The sequence below is a fragment of the Coptis chinensis genome, chromosome 6 (genome assembly GCF_015680905.1).
Source record: "Coptis chinensis isolate HL-2020 chromosome 6, ASM1568090v1, whole genome shotgun sequence".
NCBI classification, from domain to species: Eukaryota; Viridiplantae; Streptophyta; class Magnoliopsida; order Ranunculales; family Ranunculaceae; genus Coptis; species Coptis chinensis.
Genome location: NC_141461.1, coordinates 3,497,931 through 3,523,584, shown reverse-complemented (window position 1 = coordinate 3,523,584; position 25,654 = coordinate 3,497,931). Strand labels below are relative to the sequence as shown.

At 35.1% G+C, this 25,654-nt stretch overlaps 1 protein-coding gene and 1 long non-coding RNA gene across 4 annotated transcripts; one reads left to right on the top strand and one right to left on the bottom strand.

Annotated features, from left to right (window-relative positions):
* The first annotated feature begins 477 nt into the window (after positions 1–477).
* LOC147490812 (uncharacterized) lies at positions 478–1,223 on the top strand. Its single transcript, XR_015198570.1, has 2 exons — positions 478–926; positions 1,032–1,223. It is a non-coding gene; the product is annotated as an uncharacterized LOC147490812 (long non-coding RNA).
* A 3,935-nt stretch (positions 1,224–5,158) lies between these two features.
* RUG1 (Regulator of chromosome condensation (RCC1) family protein) lies at positions 5,159–10,331 on the bottom strand. 3 transcript variants are annotated; one of them, XM_086565935.1, is made up of 15 exons: positions 10,016–10,331; positions 9,847–9,923; positions 9,594–9,672; positions 9,282–9,344; positions 9,074–9,175; positions 8,821–8,914; positions 8,588–8,630; positions 8,396–8,441; positions 8,237–8,283; positions 8,034–8,136; positions 7,584–7,638; positions 7,387–7,453; positions 7,251–7,287; positions 6,869–6,948; positions 5,159–5,511 (listed from the first exon to the last, which is right to left on the bottom strand). In XM_086565935.1, the coding sequence occupies exons 1-15, from the start codon at positions 10,233–10,235 to the stop codon at positions 5,392–5,394; spliced, it is 1,233 nt and encodes a 410-aa protein (XP_086422061.1). In that variant the 5' UTR covers positions 10,236–10,331; the 3' UTR covers positions 5,159–5,391. The 3 variants fall into 3 exon arrangements, with proteins under 3 accessions (XP_086422061.1, XP_086422062.1, XP_086422063.1); XM_086565936.1 differs by having other exon boundaries at positions 9,285–9,344; positions 10,016–10,330; XM_086565937.1 differs by lacking the exon at positions 7,387–7,453.
* Between the last annotated feature and the right edge of the window lie 15,323 nt (positions 10,332–25,654).

Sequence of the window (25,654 nt, the reverse complement as noted above, 5' to 3'; positions counted from 1 at the left end):
GGTGATTTTGACCAAATTATCTACTACGCCCAGGAGTCAGGTTGTAGACGTCAATGCCAAAATAGACGCACTTTACTATTTATGCGTGACTTAACCAAATAGCACATGGCATTGAAATTACTCAATGAGTACTCGTACAACCCGACTCCCTAAGGCGTAGTATATATATATGATCTTGAAATCTTATCCTCATCCGTTGACTCGATTTTTCTTCAAATTTGTTCTTGTCGCCCGTCTTGTAAATTGTAATTTTGGATCTACATATAAAATTATGATTAAGACGTATGATGCAAAATAATTTAATCCAACGACTAAATGTCAATGATCAAAATTAAATAGGACCCATGGGGCAAAATAGCGTGAAATGACAATAGGTGACATTTAGGATGTAAGATAAGAATGTGTTTATGTGGTGGAGCAAAGTTCTCCCTCCACAGATGGTAAGATAGGCATTGCATTAAAAATGAGGTCAGAACCCTTCACTCTCTTACAGTCTTTCATTTATTTCACTCTCTATAAAGCTATGTTTTTGTTAGGGTTTCAGAGAGAAACCACAAACAAGTAAAATGAGTGGGTGCCTGCTGGGCGTTTGGTGGTGATTGTTGTTGAGGGGGATGTTGGCTGGCTCGAGGCTTCATGCTGCCTTTGTATCTGTTCTAATAATAAGAGAACAAGACTTGCTCTCTAGCTAAGTGGCTTTCATGAAGGTTTCGGACCAGGCTTCATTCCTCTCAACATAAAGCCTCTCTACATCTCTATCTCTCTTTTTATGAGGTGTGCTTGATCTTTGTTGTTAAGGTTAGGTTGAGGGGGATGTTGTCTGTTTCGAGGTCATGTAGGTTTGATTGAAACTCTAAATGACCTCGGACCAGGCTTCATTCCTCCCAACCAAAACATTAATTTGCTTCTCTCTTTGGATTCTCAAGGTGAGAAACCAGATGAATTGTCTTAGTTTACTTATATATCTTTATGTTCTTGTTTTTGCTTGTCATGGTGATTACTAACGTAAGGACCTCTATTTGACTTTGCAGTTGTACAACTTCAAAAGTAGATCTGATTATGGTTTTGTTGTTTCCTGTATTTTAGCTGCATGCTCTTCTTTCTAACTGTCACTCTCTTCTTTCTCTATATACTTCTTCATATGAAAGTACCCACTTGTGTTTGTTTCTCCATCAGAATTGAGTTTATGATGGTATCAAACTAATTGCAGAATGGTTTACTTAGCTTCTATCATGAGCATGGTGCATGTAATTCATGTCTGTGTGTGTTTGTGTTTTAAATCTAACTAAGGGATCCTTTTCTTCTAGTTTCTCTAACCAGAGAAGCCACGTTTATAGATGGATCTGATTGTGTCTGATATTCATCTCTTTGACATTGGTTCTAGACTGAATGCACATTGATCTCTCTATTGTTCTTCAAACGAAACAATTCATGTTTTTGTCATCGGTCTATCACATGGAAAACTTGATGTTCTGAACTTAATTGCAATAAATTATGCTTCATATATAGTAAATGTAGGTTGAAAATAATGGATATGGTGCATTTGAGTGTCTCAAAATGTTTGTTCAACCAAGGAGTAGTACACGCCTTTGTTCTTCAATTAGATTGGACATTATAGATAAGCTTTTGCTATAAGCAAAAGATTTTCATGGGATGTTTAATTTTCTAAAATGCACATACACATCTTGTCTATTGAAATGACATTTTTGATATTGTGAAAGACTTAACATAAAAGACTTCATCTACAACACATTTTTGAACCATTTCATAGTGATTTTTAAGTAGTGTCTAGTATATTAGATTGTTGAATGGTAGAACTGTAGATCATGTTAGACAGTCTTTCCTTTTAGAGGTATCAGATTTTCAAGTTCACTCTCTCATAATTGCCATGTATTTAAGGAATCAGGAACTCTTTTATCTTCCTTTATGTCATCTACTCATCTTGCATTCATCAATAACCTGTAGACTGTAGTAGTACTACAAACACTATTAGAAAAGCAGATAGTGTTAAAGGCAAATAATAAAAATATTTCACCTAATTCAACTTAATTTTTTTAAATTCTAGTTAACAATTGTCATGTTTTTTTGTGTTTGTTTCCATTCCAAAAGTTTTATCTTTTCAATGTGGTGTTGACATTGTAAATGTAACTGATGAATTAATTTAGTTTTGTTTTCTTGTAGCACGTGTCATTGGTCATTTATTAACTCAATGTAGCTTTGCGTACATGTGCCATAGATAGATGTAAAACAAGCTACATAAGCAAGTTTCTTGGTTACTATATTTTGTCCTTTAGGTGAGCTTTCATTGATGCAAATCTCATGTCATGATTCCTAGGAAAAGTAATGGAGGTTGAGACTTGAGAAACAAAGTTAAAAGAACATACATATGCAGAAAAGGGTGCATTTAAAAGACTTTCAAGATGTTGGAAAGCATAGTTCTATACTTAGAAAAGCTCCTGAACCATATAGCTTTCTTTCACAGTACAGATGTGGCTTTTTGAAAGAAACAACTATACTTCATTCACCACATCAATGAGTTTTAGACTTTTAGTGACTGATGAGGGAGAAATGCATGGGGCTTTGGTTTAAGAATTCAAACATTTTTATTTTATTTTCTTTTTTTCTAAATAAAGAGAAATTAGTGACGAGTATCTGACTTTTCTTGGAAATTGAGTCCGAACTCAGAGACTTTCCACACTTCAGGAGACCATCTACAACCTTTCTCTTGGACTACTAGTACATGCATTTATTATTCCTTTTGGCGAGTGATGTGGGTGAATTTCAGCTCATCTCCTCTAAAATGATAAGGTGAAAAGTAGCTTGGACTTTTAGCATTGCTTTTCTGCTTTGTCTACACTCTACATAGCCTACAAACTTATCATGTAGTATAGACTTCTGATGGAAATGTCCACTTATGCTTATATGGTTACGCACTGTTCATAGAATGACATTCTTTTATCCTAAGAGTAAGCTGCATTTCATACAAAAATGAAGAAATCAATCTCTATAAATTCAATGGGATCTTTCGAATTTTGAGTTCAACTCATAAGAGTAGGTTCAATTCGCAATCCTATGGCTGTATGGGATTAAGGTAAGGATGAAGGACGAGCATGGTGAGGAGGCAAACATATAATTTTAAGAATAGCACCTTCTGCTGAGTTACATGGCTAAAACTTAAAAACAAATAATTATAAGACTATTTACCTTCAGTTGAGTTTTTTCAGCTGATAAAAGTAATTTTTCAATTATAGGTCAATTTGTGCAGTAGTGAATTGAGTTTCATCAAGCGCAGAATCTACGGATAGTGAAATTTTCATTGCATTTTCTGGTTGATCTGCTTACCATAGGCATAGCTAGTAATTTTCCGTTTAATTTATGAATTATTCACGTATTATAAGGATTTCGTACAAGACGACGAATATTTGAAAGACGCGGTTTAATACGCGAATTTCTTGGGCTGGGCTTATTATTGCCGAATTATTGAAATTAAGGGTTTTTATTGTAAAAGTTGGAAACTGGAAATGAAAACTATCGTACTTTAATATTTGGAAAAATTCAACCGACTAAAAAAGTAAAGATTAAAGAACCCCTACATGTTTAGACTAAAAAATAAGAAAAACATGTGTTTAGTTATTGAAGGCATTAAGCCATAGCTAAAAAATAGATTCTACTATTTTTTTTAATTCTTGAAGCCATAGTCTTGAAGATCAAAACTCAAAAGCAATCTTGTTTACCAGTAATGGATGTGTTGGTTGTACGTTTTTAATTTTGTTTGTGTTAATAATAGTAAGTAGAACAAAAAACTTGACATCTGTATTATTTTTTCATGAATAAAATTGTAAAAATAAAAATAAAAACATTATATATTTATATATCAAAGCTTTAAATGTAAAATATATAGTCGAATTTTAAAAGAATGTATTTGTATTATACCCGTTTAAAACAAATATATCGTATTTTTGCCGGTAGCGTTTTATTAGACCGAATATTTAAAAGTATTATTGTTAAACATTTCGAATCTTAGGCGAATAATTTCCGTATCGAACTTTTGCCGTCCACGAATTTACTAGTTATGCCCATAGGGTGTGGGAATAGGCCATTAGTAAGTATATTTGGAGGAAACCATCACCAAATTCTCCAATCTCAACACTACAATCATATGGAAAGTTGGGAACAAGTTTGATGAACATTTCTTGGCTACCTTAGGGTAGGGATTTATTAACCCCAAAGGCCCAGAATGGCTGAAAGATATGCCTTAGGGCATCTCCAGTGGGGGGTGTACGTAAACCGTATAGAGTGGAAATTTTACACTTCAAATATAAAAAAACTCTCTCCAATGGGGGTGCTATACCGTAGGTAATAGTGTATTAGCTAATAGAGAGGGTGGAGAATTCCCCCTCTCGCTATTAGTTAATAAAAAACCCGGGCGACACTCGAACTGACGTCTGAGTGAAATAATTTTCGAACGTCACTTGGAGTAACATCCCTTTCTAATTCTAAAGTAATTTTTCGGCATCCCAGTTTAAATTAAAGAGGGACGTCACTCCAAGTGACGTCCGAGTTTAAAATCTATTTTTTTTTTTTACACTATTCCATTGGAGAGTATAGAGTGTGGATATTTATAAGTTATACAATACTATACAATTAGAGGTGTAAAATCCTAATGGCACCTACGTGGAGCCTAGGTGGAGGTGTAATTTTACACCCCCCATTGGAGATGCCCTTATAAAGATCTTCCACTCCGATACCTCTTGTATGATTGTATCCCTTTTGAGGGGCTCATGCACTCGTTTAGCGATTCGATCCTGAAGGGTTGCTCGCTTAATTGGTTGGTAACACCAATTGGATTGAAAAACATTTGCCTCTTACTTTTTGTCCGCAATAGTTCTTTTTTGTTGTGTGATTTCTTAGTCATTGGACAATTCAGCGAAGTTCATAGTTCGGTTTGGATCGATTTATCGCAAGCTACGCTACTTGAAAGACTGGAAAGCAAATAAACATGAAAAATGAACATGGCAAGCATTGACTCAAAGAAAGTAAAAAGGATTTCATGAGCGCTCAGTATCCAGGATTTCGTTTTTTCTTCGCAAAAGAGAGATATTATCAGAGGCTCAGAGCACATGTATGGCATCGGAGGCTAACGCTAATTCTGTATCACTGACTGAACCTTTTCATTCGTGTATACAAAAAAGGAACCATGTAAACATTTGAATACACAGTATGCGTTTGTGTTACTTTTGCCTCTAGTATAATGATGTTACACCATCGAGCTCTATAAGAAATGAGTACTTAAACACGTAAAACATTATGAAAAAAGAATGTAGGAAAATACCAACTCCTTTCTTCGTCAGAAACAACACTATACCATTTCTTGCAGCTTCTTGTATAAGATTAAGCGTATTCAAGTATTGCGCCTGTGTGATTGAATCCGCAAGACACTTCCAACGCTTTTACATTCTTGCCGAATTCTACCATCATTGGTTCGTAATAGTCGATATCATCTCCATGTCCCTGTATAAAGAAACATATAGATAGAAATTATTGCTTTGTACTTTTGTAGTTTAGAAAGCAAAAAATAATGGAAAACGAGACGTGCTGTCTTCATCATGACAGGATAATCAAACAAAGGAGTTATTTGAACAAAAAAACAAAAATAAATTCGTTCATCTTTTAAACTTTATCACATCACATTAAGTCCAAGCAGCAGTCGAACATCATAAAAACATAAAATCCATCATACAAATCTCCACTGATTTTTTATTTATTTTTATTTTTTTCTGTTTTTATAAGTTGCAATCACTTCCAAGATAGACTGTGAGAGTAGTTTCATTGTATGCGCTTCATTCAGGTTTTTTCGTATTGAACGATGGTTCAGTACCCAGTAAAGCTCATTTAGCCAAGGATGTGGAACTTAGAAAACTAGTATGCCATGAGGCAGTGGCGGAGCCAGGAAATTCATCCAGGTAGGGCACCACAGAATATGACTACTGACGATAAATTCCTAATACATTTATAAGTACATATAGTTTTTTTAATATGAAAACGAACAAAATATATAATAAATACATCATTAGCAAAAAAAACACACACACACACACACAAACAATCGGTCATAAAAAGGGAAACATAACTACTCCAATAACATAATAACTTTCACAATTGCCCTCGTTATTTGTCTCTCCCTTAAAATGCTAGTATCTCTCGATGCAAGCAACTCTATGCCGGCAACTCAAGGCTATTTGCGGCCAAAAGAAAAATAAAAAATTGGCGGTATAATAACAAAAAATAAATAAAATAGTACAGAACTAATCGTTGTTCTCAATTGTAGGGTGTGAAAACAATAATGAAAGAGGCAAAATTGATGGAAGAACTACCTGATGAAATCGTGATCAAGATATTAGAAACCGGAATTAATAATTCCATTCTAACTCGCAAAGATGTCTGCTCATTTTCAACGTGTTGCAAAAATTTCAACAAATTAGGCAATGAAGAGACTTTTTGGTGTTGTCTATTAATCCGAGATTTTCCCTCAAGTGAAAATGATGGTTCACTTCATAAAAATTATAGTAAGAAAGAAATTTACAAGTTCAAAATGGTAAGAGATGTTAGAATGAAACATGCTTTTATTAAGGCCTTTTTACTTTTTCTTTTTAGTACACTACTATTTTTTTTAATCTAGGATTGAGGGGGGGGGCCTAGGCCCTACTCCAACAATAGATCCGCCCCTGCCATGAGGGGAGCACTTCATTCTGATACATAGAACAGTTTATCTAGTGTAATTTCAAAAATTTGCCTAACAATCAGTGTAATCATGGTTTTTTAGTTACGAAGAGCCAATTATACATGGTTCAAAATAGTAAAAACATACCAACTGACCACCAGGGGAATGTCCATCTACAGAAAATGTTCCATGTGATCCTCCCCAACCCCATGTGAAAACCTTACCACCTGGATGTCAATATTTAAAAGCAAGTTATTGCTATAAAAAACAAGTTATTACGATATTATGATTGTAGTTAAAATAGCAGGGAACTAAAAATGTTTTAAATGTTCAATTTAGACGTTCTCCAAAATCCACATGATACTAAGTAACATTGACTAGGTATGTGTGCCAATGCCTAATACGCGAAATGACGGCCTATAACATGTTGTAAAGACTAAAGAGTTGAAATTAATGAAATATAGGGAATATGAGACACAAGTCGAGAAAAGATAAAAATCTAATTGGGGATGATGGAATATTTGTTTACCAGAAACTGCAGCCGTATGCTTCCAACCACAAGATACCTGCACCACACAATTTTTGAACATGTAAGAATTACAGCAATGGAGATTCTGAGTAGATGAAGAATTAGAGACAATGCTGAAACCAAGTGCACTATGTACCTTAAACACAGAAAATTTCAAGAATGGACCTTCAACTCGTTCTGGTTCATAGATGGCCTCCGTGCAACTGAGATCATATTTCTAAACTAGTGAGGATACAATTGTAATTCAAAGATTTAACATTTGACCATACTGGGAAAACATAACAAATCTCCAAGCCTAAGTTCTTGCAATAAATTTATGCAGGTTGTAAATACCCGACTCCAAGGCATCCATTCTCATTTGATCCCCATGTATATAGTTCTCCTCCACCTGTATGCATAAAAAACATAAAAACACAATGAACTGAAGTTCCAACCTCAAATTAATCATCAAACGAGTTATTTTTTTCTCAGATCATCACATGAATTTTACACAAGGAATGCAAAATTGAACTGAATACATCCATGACATCATACTGTTAGGTAACGTAAAGCCACAAATGAAATAGATCCTGTCTAATAGGCTTAAGTGCTCTTGAATGCCCAAGAACTGGTCAGGACTCATCAGTAGGTAAGAAGAATGGCAATCTGATGTAATATATATGCAGTAGTAACTAAACTATGGTAGTACGTTTTATCTTACTGATACAATTCCACTATTGCTTATTAGAGAAAATATGAATAAAAGAAAGGCAAAGAAAGAGGACAGCAGAATTAGATAATTACTTGTCACAACACACGTGTGATAGCCACCGCATACAACTTCTTGACAATTTGGTAGTTTGCTGAGCATAGACGGTGATGTTGCATCATTTGATTTTCGAAAAACCTGTTTTACATTATATGTTATGAGATACTCTGAAGATACAAGAATTGATCAAACAGAAGCATTAAGTTCATGCTTAGGAGTAGAAGTTCTTTGCACTTACCGGCTTATCTATAGTTCTTTCACCAAATATATAAACAGATCCGTTTTCTGCAAGTTCATGAAAGTAAAACATAATAAAATGAAATCACAGAAATTCCATAAACTACTCGGCAAAAAGTGAGGAGAAAATGTCAGCTACAGAAGAGGGTTATTGGATTACCATCGATGCATGCCGAATGCAAGAATCCAGTAGACACATGTTCAACCTGAGGTTGCATAGGAAGTGAATAAAGCGGGACAAATCAGACAAATTTATCCTCTTCTAGAATGATTAAAGTATGAGAATGATACGTCCATTGCTGGTACTAATGCAAAACAGAACAACCGTGTGATGTTTTCTAAGAATATGTACCTTGTGCCCCTCTAGACTTTTGATAAGCCTTGGTGTAAATTCACTGCAAAAACATATCAACTTAGTATGGACCAAGTAAAGATTAACTTTTGACTCAGGAATGAAACAACACAAATGCCAGATTAAACTCAGAAAAGGTTATTAAGTGATATTGGCAGAATTATTGTGTATGTCATTTTATCTAAAACTAAATATGTTCACAACTTGCAGAAAATCGCAGGACCTTTTCCAACCTTGAACTTCGTAGAAATCCCAAAATGCTCGACTGGTGACCATGACCAAGTCTCCCAGAACCTCCTGCTCCCCAGCTCAATGCCTCACCTTCATCTATGTAAGCCAAGAAGAAACAATTTTTCATATACTATTTTTGTTTTTTTTTAAAAGCAAATAAGTATACATAAAGTTATTACTTAAAAGTTAAAACTGTCATTTTATTCTTTTGACAGAATAGTAAAATGCTATTTGTGGAGTGTTAATTCGTCATACCTGTGATAGCAATCGAGTGCTCAGAACCCAAAGCAATCATTTTGATTTGGACACCGTTCAAGCAATCAACTATACTTGGTGAGGGAACTATCTTTGCAGCGCCTGAAAATATTACAGAACTCATCAAGTAGAAACAAATCAAAATAAATGGAAGGGAAAATACAATTTAAATATTGTTTAAATTAATAGAGGATAGGAAGTTAATTACTACTTTTTCCAAGACCAAGCTGCCCGCTTGAGTTATTACCCCACACGTAGAGTTCTCCGTCCACTATCAAAAAATACACTATCACTTGTCAACAATAATCAATTATCATAATGATTAAAAATAAACGAACAAGAGGCAAAATGACCAACATTTTGTACGGGTTTTTCAAAAAATAAAATAGATAAATAAATAAAATTAAAGGAGAGCGGCAACATTTAGCACTTTTTTATTCATAATTGTAAAACACACAAATGCATGATTTTTTTTTTTAAAATTATGTATTTGATGGTTTTATAAATCGCAGCAGCACACCCGTGATAGCAGAGGAATGATGATAGCCAGCTGAAATACGGACAATTTCCTTGGGAAGTCCAGAAACTTCAAGTGGCTCCTACAACCATTCAGAGAAATTTATTGAAGATCTAGAAAAGGTTCCAGGTGCTATTTGAAACATACCGCTGCTAAGCTAAAATCTTCAAGTTTTGCTCATATTCTATCAATCTTTCTTGTTTTTCCAAAACAAAGATAGCCCTGAAATAATTATAAAAAGGCCAGGATTACATACAAGTGTGTATCTTGTCTCATTTGATGTCCCAAGTTGTCCAAAGTCATTGAGACCAGTAGCATAAACACGCCCAGCTTCTGTACAATAAAGGCTTAATTTGTAATCTATGAAAGCCACACTTGAACTAAATCAATAAAGGAAAAAAAAAAATGTAAAATTGAGGAAACACCTGTTAAGAAAAGAGTATGAGCACCACCACAAGAAATGGATTGAACATTTTGATTCTCCAAAGAAGTACAGATTGAAGGAGCCCATGAAGAATCTAACTTTCCTAATCCTAATCTTCCATAATCACCATTCCCCCATAATGCTGCTACTCTCTTTCCACTTGTTGACATCCATCTACTACTTGACTTAAACCCCAAGTTTCTAACTTTCCTTGTCCACATTTTTGAATGAGTGAAAAAAATTTGATCATCAAGAATTTGAGGCTATGGAAATAAATTTAGAGAGGGAAAGTGAATGGTTCGCGGGAGTCCAACGTCTTCATTTCCATTATGGGCTTTTAAAGGGCTCGGCCCAACACAAATCCCGTTTCAATAAGACCAAAACATAAAATGCGATATGCTTGTACATAGGGCTTGCAGTTTTGTACACGACCCGCTAACTCGACGTGAATCCGACGGATTCGGGTTGAAAAAAAAAGTTTTTGGGTCATTTAAGAGTTGACTCCCGTCGAACCCGTCAAATATGAGTTAGGTTAGGGTCACATATGTTAACTCGAGTAACCCGTTAGTAGACCCGATTAGTTATCGGGTCTAATGGGTTGGGTTATCAACCCATGACCTGTATAACCTATTTGAAGATAATTTTCATTATTTTTTAAAATCTCATTATCCCAACAACCTAAAATAAACAACTAAAAGGAGAAGGGTTAGTCGTCAATTTATTATATTCATTCGATAAATATATATTTTGTTATTCAATTTTCATTAATATGTAATTGAATTTTGGATGTTTTTTAGAATTAATACATATATTTTTTGTTTATACTAGCATCATGCACGTGTGATGCATGTGATAATAAGATTTATAGAATAGGGTAGCGAAATGCATAAGAATAGGATCTTTAAAAGGTTCTTATTTCAGTTTAACTCAGTTTACAACTAGTTTTTTACACATAAAGGTGTTATATCAAATCATGCATAACAAAATTCGAACGTAAGTGCGACATGGATAAGACACAAACATCTTAACAACTTAAAATGTTTGAAGTCCTGAAATTGACTTTACTATGTGCTCTCAGAGTAAACTACCGGCTTCAGTCATTGTGTTCATGACCAAAGTGTACACACAGTGCATCTGTATTGAAGGTAAATGAGCATAAAAATATAAATATAACAAAACCATAATTAAAGATCAAAGTTGAAGCAATGACAAAAAATCGATTGATTATAAATATTAAAAGGTGCTTTAAAACCAAAATCATCTTCTATTTCTGTACATGTTAAAATTAGTTGAGATGTTGGAAATGAACAAAAGATCAATATGAACAGAAGTTAGTTAGGTGGAGTCAAGTGGATTTATCTGTCATGCAGTCAAGTTCTATTCTTGGTGGTGCTTGAGAAGGCTCTGGCAACAAAAGTTTAATTTGTGCTGGTACTGGACTGTAGAGAAACAAAATAGTCAGAAATCACATAATATTATTACATAAATGAATCATCAGACATTGCAACTACAATTTAGTCATATGATCAGCGGCTCTAGTTAATCTGATAGCAAGAGTAGCTATGTAACATATTGCAACATTCTCACTAAATAGTCAGAAATCACAGAATATTATTACAGAAATGAATCATCAGACATTGCAACTACAATTTAGTTATATGATCTGCGGCTCTAGTTAATCTGATAGCAGGAGTAGCTAGGTAACAGATTGCAACATTCTCACTAACACCATTTAAATTGAGTTAACAAAACAAAAATTACAGCGATTATATATATATATATATATATCACAATATATGATTGATTAGTTATATTGGTTAATAAAAAAACAGTTCAAACAAAGCAAAGTTTTAGCGTTGAGAAAAACATATAATAAGCTTTGCGCGTTAGTCTTGGGATGATTTTTGCTTGCTGCATGGAATTACATGGGTTATTTTATCGATTCCAATATATTCCAATATAGTTAAATTTGTATTAAATGAAAGTCTTTAAATATCTAAGGTCATGCAATAGAATATTAGGCGATTAAACACAATCTCCTAATTTTAGCACTCCCAAAGAAACACCATATGTCATTCCTTATGGTTGCTATACTTCTCTAAATTCAATGTGGCCTCTTTACATGTGAATATTAGTTAGATCAGAGATTAATTTGAAAGTAAGAGATGCGATCTCAAGCTGCAACTTAAGATGGTTAGTAAATGGAGCTCCTATTTGATCTCTCAATGTCACTAACTCATATGTGGATACTTAAGACTATTGAGTATTTCATGTGTCGGAGAGCAAAAAAGCTAGCCTATGTGTGACACAAACTAACAACAGCTCACAATATATTGCTAGATTATGCTTTTTAAAAGCTTATCTCCATCTCGATCTTGAGAGAGGTGTTATTAAGAAAAGATGAAATACACAAAAATATCCATCACTGTACAAACACTTTCTATATTCTCTTTGAAAAAATAAAAAAACAATTAGTGCATTACATGCAGAAGAGAATTAGTAAATAATAAAGTGTTGAAACCTTACAGAAGCTTGCACATAAGCAAAGCAAAATTGTCAGAAATTGAGGTGTATATCATTCTGCATGTAGGATGTGGATATGGTATAATCTCAAAACCAACCGATATTGCATTAGTACACTCGCAGCAACAAATGATTATCAGAGGCAATATATAAATTGTTCGTCATAGTTATGAACAAAGTGCTTGATGAAATGTGAACAAACTCTAAAGAGAGCCAAAACTGTCAATCTAAATGTGGCACATGGACATGGTTCATTGGCACAGAAGAAACAAATACGCAGTGAGAACATTATATAAAGTAGGAGATTACTAAGACACATGTAGGCAATACATACCAGGATAGATGCATGCTACAGGCTTCGGTCATGATCATATGGGCATTTGCAATAGGATCAAAGACAGTAGGAATTTTAAATATACATTTAACTAACCAATATTGATTTGGATTCACATATGAGGCCATGTGTATTTCAAAGTATTCCAATTCTATTCGGATTGGATGTCTAGTTGAGGAGAATAATAATAATCTTAGTAATATCTAACAAATGGAAGTATTTGAATGCTGGGAAACTTGATTACTATCTGGCACAGTCTCCATGGAACTCAAATTGGCCTGCTTCCTCAACATTGTCGTGCTCTATATGCTGTGAATGCATTTTCTCATGTTTGGAAGATCAACATTGTTTCGACCAAATATGGTCAAAACATTAAGTAGTGACGAAAGAGATGAAGAACATAGAAAAGTAGTGAAAAGGCGATGGTGATTGAGTGAATAATGAGACTGTACCTTTCAAGTAATACGTTCGACATAGGAATATCATCAATAAGAAAATCAGCCATTAGCAAAACCAAAGTTTGTCTCATTTTAATTGTATGAGTGTCATAGACAATGTTGTAAGCGTTAAGATAACTTTTTCATTCTGCGACTCAATCCGTAGACATTGCGAAAAAACTTGCGCAACGGATATTCGATAAGTTTAAGACGTCTGACAGCATGAAACAAGATCAATGCAATTTTCTCAAAGCAAGAATGCCTCCATTAGATACGCTTTGCTGAGATTCGTGAAAAGTAACCATTGCGAAGTCCATATTTATTGTCTTGAACTCGTGGGTAACCATTGCGAATAACGAGAATCTAATCATCACCACTTAAACAAACCCACACGCAACTATGTTGTTGGCGTGTTTGACGTTGTGGTGTGACAGATACAACATCATCTGTGAGAGAAATGGTTCGTTTTAGACGACGGTTGTAGTAGTTGTTATGTTTGTTGTACACTTGTGCACTTTTGAATAAGTGTTTCTCGAGAGATATGACTGACATTATCCGCAACAGATGACGAAGAATTGTCAGAGGCAATAACTTCGTGCCGAATAATTTGGTGCATCGGTGGAACGGTAGCTGGGTCGTATGCAATCGGGTGTTGAAAAAGAATAGGAGGGAGTAGTCCGATACCGCCAAGGTGACCTTGAACCTCACATTCGCAATGATCGTTAGTAAGTGCATCGAGAACTTAGGCTCGTCGAGTATTCGTCATAACTTTTGTAGAACGTGATCGTCGGTTCTAAATAAGAACCGCAGACGACGCCAATTATATTTTGACCAAATATGATCAAAACATTAAGTAGTGATGAAAAAGATGAAGAACATAGAAAAGTAGTGAAAAGGCGATAGTGATTGAGTGAATGATGAGACTGTACCTTTCGGTTGCCTACGTACCCAAATTATCGATGGGATCAAGTCTCAAGAACGTAGTTCTGTATGAAAAATAGTTTGGTATTTATATTTGTAGAGTAGAGACTCCTTATAGCTCAAGTATTCTTGTAGCTTAATTAATTGTAATTGAATATAACTCTCAACTGATAATTATCTCTTTGATAAGATATGAATATGGACATAAACTAATGTACATTAGTGGCAAGCTATGTGGCTAAAGTTCAGCCGTAGACACATGATTTAATGGGCCTGTACATTGATCCATAGTATTGCAAATTGGGCTTTAGCCCTGTCGATTAAACGAATAAAATAGAGACCCCTACTAATGGACGTTTGCCACGTAAGTGGGGGTCGAAACAAGCATCAATATTTCTTCGACGCCGATAGTAAGCATGTCTTCATTCGAGATTTCATTCTCATTCGAGGGCTTGTTGTTCATCAATCATTTGTCATCGTCGAGTTTGTTGACGAAGATGGTCGCGTTCTCTACGCAAGGAAAGTTGTTCCTCACTCATGTGATGGCGGTGATTTCTTTGTCTCTATCGTTGTTGTTCTCGTTTCCGAGTGCCAACACAGTAGTTTGAATGGGAAGAGTTATCCATCTTGAACAACGTCAAATAACATAAATAACATGGCTGGTCAAGAGAACATCTTAAAAAATCATATAATTGTGTTACAAAAAATTATAAATAAATAAATAAAAAAAGAGCGTGCTCTAGAAAGCTACTAAAAGGCAACAAAGAAAGCTAAATGATTCAAACCTTAAGTCTTAATAACTTCCAATTTAGATCAGAAAGTAAAGTGTATACATATGAATAATGAACAAAGTGTAAATTGTTAACACCTACATTTCAAGTTGCATTGATTGATGTTAAGGAAAACATAACAACTCCAAACTATTAGTAATTAAACAATACACTATCATATTGATTAGAACAATAAATATATAGAAAACCATGGCTTAGTACGACCCACAATAATGTAAAAAATTAACTACAAAGAAATGAAAGAGGGTGATCTAGAAAGCTACAAAAAGGCATGAAAGAAAGTAAAATGATGCCAACCTTAAAATCCTTGCACCAACAAAAGGAACAACTTGCGATAACACCAATTATTTCAGCAAGATAGCACGCAAGATGCTGCCAAACTTAAAACCTTGCACCAAAAAAAAGGAATAGCTTGCGATAGCACTAATTTTTCAGCAATATAGCATTGGAAAAGTCAAGAACTGCTCAAAAATTTATCAATTGATCCCCAAACCGACTCAATTTACAAAATTGCCTCCATTTTTGAGACACAATTTATAGAAATGCCACCGTGAGAGATGGATACATCACTATTGCTCGACCTCACATTTTTTCTTGTAATCGGTCTGTTCTTCTACATAGGCTATCAAGGTCTTGATAAGGTTGCATCATCATTCTGATCGTGTCGTACCTATAAAATTAAACTTGGTAATATTGTTGTTATTGTATAATTACAAAATGAAATGTTTCCATGAACTAACCAAGGAAAAAAACTTGTCACCAGAATCATAATAATAGAAAGAGTAGAGGGAAAAAAAGTTTGAAAATAAATATAGAGAGAGCAACTCATCCAAGTACTATTTAAACTGGGTACAAATGCAATGATATGTTGTTTGTAGAAAAGCCATTTCCAAAAGCGACATCTACTGGAGACTAACCTATTGAAACCCAGTTGTCCTCATCTTATGTATTCATACATATCAAACAGTGAAATATACATCAAACATCACTTGCTGATCAAACATAAGGGTCGAAAAAGACTTTAATGCTATTGCATTCCACATAAAAAGGTTAATGTTACCATGATAGTAGGAGACATCAAAGAGAACACCACATTAGCCCAACTTTATAAATATTGAATCATAAACACTGATAAATATAGGGAGAAACTTTTGTGCACTGAATCCCCATCCTATATACTACACAAAACATCATATCCTTGCACATCATACAATGAACTATATAGCAAGCACCACTTGTTGACCATATATAAGGACCGCAGAAACCTTTTGAGCTATTGCATCATCAAAAAAGGTTAATATTATCACGACAGTAAGTGATATCAAACAAAAGACAACGTTTAATTAGGCCTAAAAAAAAACTTATTCAAAAGCACTAAGCTAGAATATAGGGAAAAGCAAAAGATGTGTGCATTACACCGTAATATAAGAAAGAACAACATATTGTCAAATAAAGTTAGCAACCTATCACACTCACCTGAAAATTGGAGGTTAGAGTGTAGCTACATCAACTGCAACAAATTGCCCAACATGTTTAGCAGTTAAAAATAGGGTCATCACCAGAGACAAAAAACATATTGAGACAAAAAATGACAATTCAATGTCATGGAAAAAGAAATGGACAAATTAAGAAGCAGAACATGAGATGTAATGTTGGTATAGCCCAAAAGGGTATAACTTATTCCGACGTTCGAACTCCAAAGAGAGCTAGAATGCCCAGTCATCCATCGGGCCATAATTTATGTGTCTTTGTTCTAATATCTAAATGCAATTATTGTAACATAACAAATTAAGATTGACTTGAGTATATCATCTTCTCATATATTTTTCCATAGGTTAGGAGTGAAACAGACCGATAATAACCAATGTAATTAATGAAACTTGGAAGTGCCTTCGTCAAACACAAAACTTCAAGATCAAAGAATAGGCCAATAGGCCATCAACAAGCCAATAGAACCAATAATACACATTAAAATGCAAGAGCCTCTGTAAAATGTGATAAAGAAAAATTAGTGAAATTGGTATTTACACTTCTAAAGCACCATTTGATAGAGAAGATTCGAAGCTACTTGCAACAAAAAGAAGACATAAAGCAGAAAGAAGTACTATTTGACGCAGATGTTCGCATTCTCTATGCTTGGAAAATTGTTCTCCACTCATGTTTTGGCATCCATTTCTCTATCGTTGCCGCTCTTGATGATTATGAATTGCATTGTCATCAAGTACTAATGAGCTTTTTTGGGTAAAGTTCTCCATTTTGAGTGCAACCAAATTATATGCTGGTCAAAAGAACACACACAACTCAATCACTAAATACAAACACCACTAAAATTATAACCAAATTAACTATAAAAAAAAAAGAAAAAAAGAAAGTAAATATAAGCAAAACTAAAATCGTAAATCATACAATTTCCTCAAATATATAATAGAAGGTTAATACTCGCAAACATAGTTAAGATGTTTTTCTCAAATGTCTACTGCTTTATTTAGTCTTTGCGCGCAACTTCTTCTTCAAAGACATAATTCAACTTATAATATTAGCATAAATTATTCAGTTTTGTCTTCAAATCCAACTTTTCCCACTCGTTATATATATGACTATAGTACAAAATATCCCGATATATCACGATATTTGGGGATATCTATTCAGATTTCAGAGAAAGATATATAAATATCACGATATGTTTAGAGATATATACGACTACAAATATCGGTGATATTTTTACGATATTTGTGATATTTGGTGATATTTGGCGATATTTTGTGTATATAACAATTTTATTTAATATTTACCATTATATTTCAAATAAATATAAATAATGTATCATGATATATTAAGAAATATCCACAATATCCACGATATTTTAGATATTTTAGATATATCCACAATATTTGCATGTGAACCAATGTCAAATATCCCCAAAGAAGAAGATATATCCACGATACATATCAAGAAATTGAATATCGATAAATACCCATATTCTGATGTACTATGTATATGACATTTCTCCCTATAAATTCATAATTTATAAACAAAAGAATTGAAAATCAACTATCACCTTTCAAAGTGGTAATCTAGTACTTGTGGAGCACTTCATATTTGATAAAATTTTAGACAAAAGTTCAAAGTAGTAATTATCTAAAGCTACATAGAATATACTATTGGGGATATTGAAACCATTAACATAGTTTGTTTTGTAGTAAAATCCTGACAATGCTGAAAATGAATCCATTAAAGAGTTTCGGATATCTATAGGGATTTGTTTCATTTGTTAAAACCCATGATGATGATTAAGCTAAGGAACACACCTTATCACTGTTCAATAAAGAAACGTGATATAGCGGAGGCCAACCCTCTTTCTCAACCAACAAATGAACAACATTTTCAAAATGTTTCAAGGCGTGAATCTCATCAAACATACATCAATTTCAAAAGATCCAATAACCTGAACATGTAATATTTTCGTTTTCTTCAAAGCAAGTTCTCACAACAACAATACAACAATTCCTATTTTTCATTTTTTTCAAATTCACTTCTCACAACAACAATAAAACAAATCCGAAAGAACCCACAACCCAAACGAAAGAGAGAATGGGGAGACGAAGTGAGAGACCGAGAGTAGAGAGAGGAATATTCGAGAGTTTTAGAGATAATATATGAAAAGACAAGAATGCACCCCGTCAGAGAGCGAAAATACTAAAATGCCCCTGTGACGGGTGACACCAAATCACTGTTCCTTATAACCCTCGTTTTCTTTTTTCCGAGATATGTTTTTTTGATAAATAAAATCGTGAAATACTAAATATTTTTTTATATAGGTTGTCTGTGAATCCGATCCAAAACTGATCTAAAATCTCATCTATCATCCCAACTACCTAACATAAACGACTAAAAAGAGAATGATTAACTGTCATATTGATTCATTCGATAAATATATGTTTTATTATTCAATTTTCATTAATATGTAATTAAATTATGGATGGTTTTTGAGAATTAATACATTTTTTTTTTATAAATGTTAAGATATAAAACTCTCACCTATAACCTGAGATCGCGTTTGATAGAGAAATGGCTGCACTCTCCTTTTAGAGAAGAGTTGCCTATGTATCGAGTCTTTCTACCGTACTCGAATCAAGCCAATCGTAGTTCCATAGGATTGACAATTGAGAATGTGACATGGAGAAGATGGAGCCCCCTTTGCAGCATAGAATTCTCCCTCTCTTATAAGTGTGACCTTGTCCTTTCCTTTTCTGCGTGAAGCCATTACAAAATAATGACTTGTTGAGCTCCTGCTCTCCCCTCCATTAATGACGTGTTAATTAACTTAGCTCTTGGATAGATGTCTGTTACAATATGCTTGACTCCTTATGTTGTTAATGAATGCTTTAATTGTGCTGAGATCATATGTATGTCTTGGTATGTCAGGTCGTGTGCTTGACCTATCGCTCTTGTAGTAGACTTGGGTTATAGATCGTATGTTAGATCCATGATCAAACTTTGGAAGTTGGACACGTGAACCGCAGTGATTGATTGAGAGCGTATGGTACTAACGCAGCCCCCTTTCTTTAGATCACTCTTTTAGGAATAGTGGTGTAAAGAAAGATAATAAATGAGACCACATAAAGAACTAGTGTAAGGTCTTTAGACTTACTTGATTTGTAGTAGAGATTATTACGAACTATCCCGTTTTGTAAGTTGGATGTTGTTGTTGCTTGGAGCTTTGTTGCGAGCTAATATGTTAGTTTGTGCTCCTAGATCGTAGTGCGTAGATTGGATTTGACTGATAATTAGTCTTTGAGTGGTAATTAGAGTTGAATCAAACTTAGTCATTGTATAGGCACTAAGTTGATTTGTGGTCCTTTTAGGAGACCTTTGATTGGATTTAACTGATAATTAGCCTTTGAGTGGTAATTACAGTTGAATCAAACTTACCCTGGCATATGCGTTAAGTTGATTTGTGGTCCTTTTGGGTGACCTTTGATTGTGTTTGACTGATAATTAGTCTTTGAGTGGTAATTACAGTTGAATTGAACTTACCCTGGCATAGGCATTAAGTCGATTTGTACGCCTTTTGGGAGCGTCACTATGGTTGATTGAGCTTCCTTGATTGCAAGCTGACATCGTAGTTCGTAGATCAAACTTGATCCTTAGCAAGGGATCAAGTTGATTGGTTGATATTGAGCTTTAGATGTGCATCAACATGGTTAATTAATTTTGAGATTTGTGAGCGCATCAATATGATTGACATGGAAAACTTGGAGATCGTCTTTGCCATTTTGTATGATATGGTGAACTACTATGCTTAAGTAGTACCGAATTTGTAGACACCTTCGTGGCCTTCAGTTGGAGTGTTGTTGATTTGCACTAACTCACAGCTACCAACAAAGAATTAGTACAAATCAAATGTAATAATTCTGGAGGTGTATAGAGTATATATTGAGCCCAAATTATAACTTGACTAGATGTGGGAAGACGACTTTAGTTAGCCCCAACTCAGAGATGTTGTAGCTAACCCCAGTTTGGAGTGTAATTGACTTGCAATAGGTCGAGCTTAGTATAAGAGTTGGTTATCCCTCCTGAAATTGACTTGGAGTAACAATGTCCATTCAAGCTCTAGTGAACTGATCACCTGTTAAAAATTGACCTACAACTGAGAAGGAATTCCAGAAAACAATTTTAGTATTTGAGGCATTGTACTCAAATCATAGCTGGACAATTGTTGTAGCCCCCAGCTTGGATTGTAATTTGAGTAACCCGTATAGGCGCTTGATGGCCATAATTTTCGATCAATCAAGTTTGACTACTGTAATAAATTACGCAGGTCGATCACGCGGAATTGTAAAAGCAACCTACAATGGGTAGAGAACTGAACGACCTGTGAAAGATTTAGTTGTAAACTTAGTGGCCACATGAATTGATCAGCTGGTACAACGGTAGCAGTCACGAACTTGCATGCTCATTCCTGCACAAAAAATCATAGGCTCTCAACTGGTGTGAGTCATTTGTTGATGCCATACAAGATTGGTAATTGGTAATGGTATACATGTGGATCTCTAAAAGGAAGAACAAATGTAAATAAGAGAAAATAAGCTTTAGTTCGCCATGGTTGCCAATATGTCTAGATCAGTTACAAATTGGTCTGCCTTGACTCTCAGTTGCTATGCTTCAGTTCGCCATGGTTTTAGGCATGCAATTGAAAAAGGTTGCAGGTTGATCCATAGCCTGATAGATCTACAAATTTAAAATTTTTAACAGCATTGATGACGTGAGGCAATGAACGTAGCCGAAGCCCCAAGGCGGAATTTGAGCGGCAATTTTGGTGATCAATCCTCGAAAAGATCATTAGTAAAAGGCTATATATAGCACCACTAACACAATAGTACTGGTTCAATATGAATTGAATGAATCAAGGAAGTCTATCGAAATTATTAGAATGGAAGTTTTAGAACATAGGCAGCAAGTACGTTTGTAACACATATGCACTTGCGAGTCATATGTAACGGAAACCAAAAACTAAATATAAAGAGACTGAGACTTGATGGCAACTAACGTATAGTTTAAATCAAGCTTAAGTACGTGAGAGATCACAAATACAACATTGTAACGGCTAATGTTTATGCTAAATGGATTTATCATTGGTACTAGCTATTAGATCGTTGAGTGGTAATAAAATAAGAGTATGTATGTGCACATGCTCATCTACGACCTGGAAAATTTGACATAGCAAGAGCTCTACTAACAAGGGCAACTAGCTATAATCAGGTCGGTCCCCATGTGATAGCAATATGAAATTAATAACACTTCAAAAGTCATGAAAAATTTGTGAGTTTTTCCTTCAAACCAAGACAAGAGCATGTGAAGGTTGTACTTTTATTGATCTTAGAAAAATACAAGTGATGTTCTAAGCAATTGGGCCTTTGTACGTCAGTCGTGAAATTCATATAAAAAATAAACAAGCCTAAAGACTTATCTGATGACAGAGTTGATCAAGCGACTTTTTGTTAGTGCCTTCTCGTACTCCTAATTTTTGTTTGAACCATGTTTAGTTCAGTCATCGCCTAACGCCACGCTTCGAGGGATTGGAAATCAAATGTTTTCTTGAATGATATTGTTGGAAAAATAAATATGTGGATTTCCAAAAAAAAAAAAAAATCAATCCCCACAGACGGCGCCAATGTTAATTAAGGTATAAAACTCTCACCTATAACCTAAGATCGGGTTTGATAGAGAAATGGCTACACTCTCCTTTTTGAGAAGAGTTGCCTACGTATCGAGTCTTTCAGCCAGACCCGAATCAAGCTAATCATAGTTCCATAGGAATGAAGATTGAGAATGTGGCATGGAGAAGATGGAGGCCTTGAAGCATAGAATTCTCCCCCTCTTATAAGTGTGACCTTGTCCTTTCCTTTTCTGCGTGAAGTCGTTACAAAGTAATAACTTGTTGAGCTCTTGCTCTCCCCTCCATTAATGATGTGTTAATTAACTTGGCTCTTGGATAGATGTCTGTTACAATATGCTTGACTCCTTATGTTGTTAATGAATGCTTTAATTGTGCTGAGATCGTATGTATGTCGTGTGCTTGACCTATCACTCTTGGAGTATACTTGGGTTATAGATCGTATGTTAGATCCATGATCTAACTTTGGACGTTGGACACATGAACCTTAGTGATTGGTTGAGAGTGTAGGGTACTAACAATAAATAAAATCGTAAAATACTAAATATTTTGCATATATGTTGTCTGTGAATCCAATCCGAAACTGATATGAAATTGACCCACTGGCTTAGCGGGTCACCCGTTGGGTAATCCCTTATATAGGCGGGTTGGATTTGGGTTTGACAAACTCGACACGATTAGTAATTAGGTCGGCGTAGTGGCGGCCGGGGGACCCAAAGATACACCTGGCGTCCCTTCACTTCAAAAAAAAAAAAAAAACTAGTTATGGCTACTAACTAAGCGCTAAGTAAGTAGTAAGTACCCTCACGACCCAAACAAAAAAAAAAAAACTAGTTATAGCGCTAACCGCTAAGTGGTAACAGGTAAAAGACAAAACAGAAAAAGAAAAGTCGCATGTGCTCATGAGCCATGAGAGAGGAAACAAAAGAGATGTGCTGATGTCATGTGATGTACTTGATGTACAAATTTGATTCGGTTAAAGCAAATAGTACCAAAAAGCAAATAGAAAATCCAATACTACTTGTGTTCCTCTTTATCTCGTATTTATCCACCCATATATAAACCCAAACAGAAACCATCATGTATCTATTAAAAAAAAATAGAAAGAAAAAATCCTTCTCACCTACTCTACTTCTTTTCTCCTCCATTCTCTATTACTCTATATTAAAATTTAAGTCTTCTACTTTTCTACCCAAACAAACAACTTTACACCTACCGGTTTTGTGGAGCCAACTAGGTAACCCTTATATTATTTAATTTTTTGTCGTCTTTTTGTACTGATTCCTAAACCATATTATTTATTATTTTTATATGTTTGTGATTATTATTTTATTTTGTGAATATTATTGGTAGTTTATTTTAATTCGTGCAATTTCAATTAAATTGATTGGTGGTGTTTGGGTAAGAACTCACCAAAATTGACTTGTTTGTCGCCTCGGCTTCCCCGTTCGTTTGAGGGTGATAGGATTTTGAAAAATTGTGTTGAATATGGAGACTAACACAGAACTTGTGTATTTCTTTTGCATCAAACTGTTTTCCATTGTCTGATATTAACTCGGCAGGGACACCAAAATATCACACTATATCCTTCTATAGGAACCGCTTCACGTCGAAAGCTTGTATGTGCACTGAGGGTTATACCTCTGCCCACTTGGTAAAGTAATCAGTGCACTGAAGCTCTAGGGAAAGGCCCAATGATGTCTAAACCCCATTTTGCGAACTGCCAAGGTGAGAAAACTAGACGCAGTTCATTTGCTGGAACTCGCCCAAACATAGATAGCTTTCTTTACTGAATCCGCTAAGTCCAAAGTTGTGCGCATGGCATAAAGGACGGCTTCATATTCTGCTACATTGTCAGAGGCCTTAGAACGAACTGAGCTCTCAATAGTCGACTTATCTGGCTTGATAAAAAACACATCCTAATCCAAAGCCAAATTTGTTATGTGAGTCATCTGTGTAAACAATCCATGAATCGAATGAAGAGTCAGTATGCTTTGGCGGGGATTCCTCGCCCCCAACTATGGCCGATTCAATAGAGATACCTTCGTCTTAGTTGATTTCGGGGATGAAATCGTTGATAGGGAAATCTGTCATTAGGGATGCAAGTGCATGACCCTTTTTTGAAATGTGAGGTTCGAAGGTAATGTTAAAAGTACTCAAGTAGATGTCCCGTTCCGTGAGTTTGCTTGATTCCTGAGCACTTCGGAAAACTTTGCGAAGAGGATACTCCATATATACTTTAACCAGTCTTCCATGGAAGTATGGCTTAAGGCGCCTGGCAGCATGAACTGATGCTAGAGTGATTTATTATTTTTATTTTTATTTTTCCTCAAATATCTGGTTTCCGCCCCCGTTAGTGTCTTACTAATGAAGAAGATCGAACGACCGTCTTCTCCATCGACGAACAGTATTACATTTACTGTAGTATCTGTAGCGACGAAGTAAGCTCCAATAGGTTGCCTTGTAGCTGGGCTGGCCAAGATTGGTGGTGAGACCAGGTATTTCTTGAGTATCTGGTTTGAATCTTTCTTGATGTTCTGCATTTTGTATCTTCAGAGAAAATCATCCAATGACATCTTCATTTACTGCAAGGTCTTTCCATCGTGTTTCAGCCACACCCGCATTGTTCATTGCTTTCTTGATAATGTCTTTGATTTGCTATTTTGTGAATGGTGCACCTGCGACTTCTTAATTTTCGATTTTAGGGGTAACTTCGCTATGCTGCATCTCATGGTGTGGTCGCCCCCAGTTGTTGGGTACTTCCAAATTTTGCTGGTTTCTTGGACTGCGAGACCTGTGCCGATAATACAGGCTAAACTGTCGAATTGGGGAGTAGTTTCTTCAGTGTGGCCGCATTCTGGGGTGATCTTTGTTAAACCTTCTATAACGGGTTGCTGTATTTAAACCATGTCTTAGGTCGTGTTGCAATTCATGCCTGAGGTCATGACCTTGTCGTCCGGCATCGCCTCTCATAGTTGATGTTGCCCATCTTTCTAATCTTCTTGACATGTTGCGATTAACGTGTGATGATTTTGGAATCTCGTGGGAGGTATGATGTCTTCCTGACAACGTGTTTTGTTATTTTTTATGCCTTGTGATATATGCTTGGAGAACACTACTTAGAGTTTTGAACTCTCTAAATTGGTGAAAAAGCAATCAAGGTTCCTTACTCACGATCTTCGTTTCGTAGAGTTGGAATAAAGATTCGAACTAAACTAAAGCTTAGAACAACTACAATTTGGAATTTACAATAAGGGAACTAAAGAGTAAGGAGTAATTATTAATGCTAGATTTTTCCTTCCTATTAATAAAAACATTAAAATGAAAACATGTACTTAATACCGAAATGGAAATTTGAAAGAGAAATTGGAGAGTTAATCCTCCTCATGTGAACTACCATTAGTGTTAATTTGAAATAGGTTTTGATTCTTCCTAAACTCATAGACAAGTCCCTAAC

Bases quoted from the DNA above. Each gene is read 5' to 3' on its own strand.
- RUG1 (XM_086565935.1), bottom strand. From the start codon at position 10,235: ATGTGGACAAGGAAAGTTAGAAACTTGGGGTTTAAGTCAAGTAGTAGA. The intron at 8,284-8,395 runs GTAATCCAATAA...ATGAACTTGCAG, and splicing joins GCATTCGGCATGCATCGATG to AAAACGGATCTGTTTATATA. The intron at 8,137-8,236 runs GTAAGTGCAAAG...AATGTAAAACAG, and splicing joins AAAGAACTATAGATAAGCCG to GTTTTTCGAAAATCAAATGA.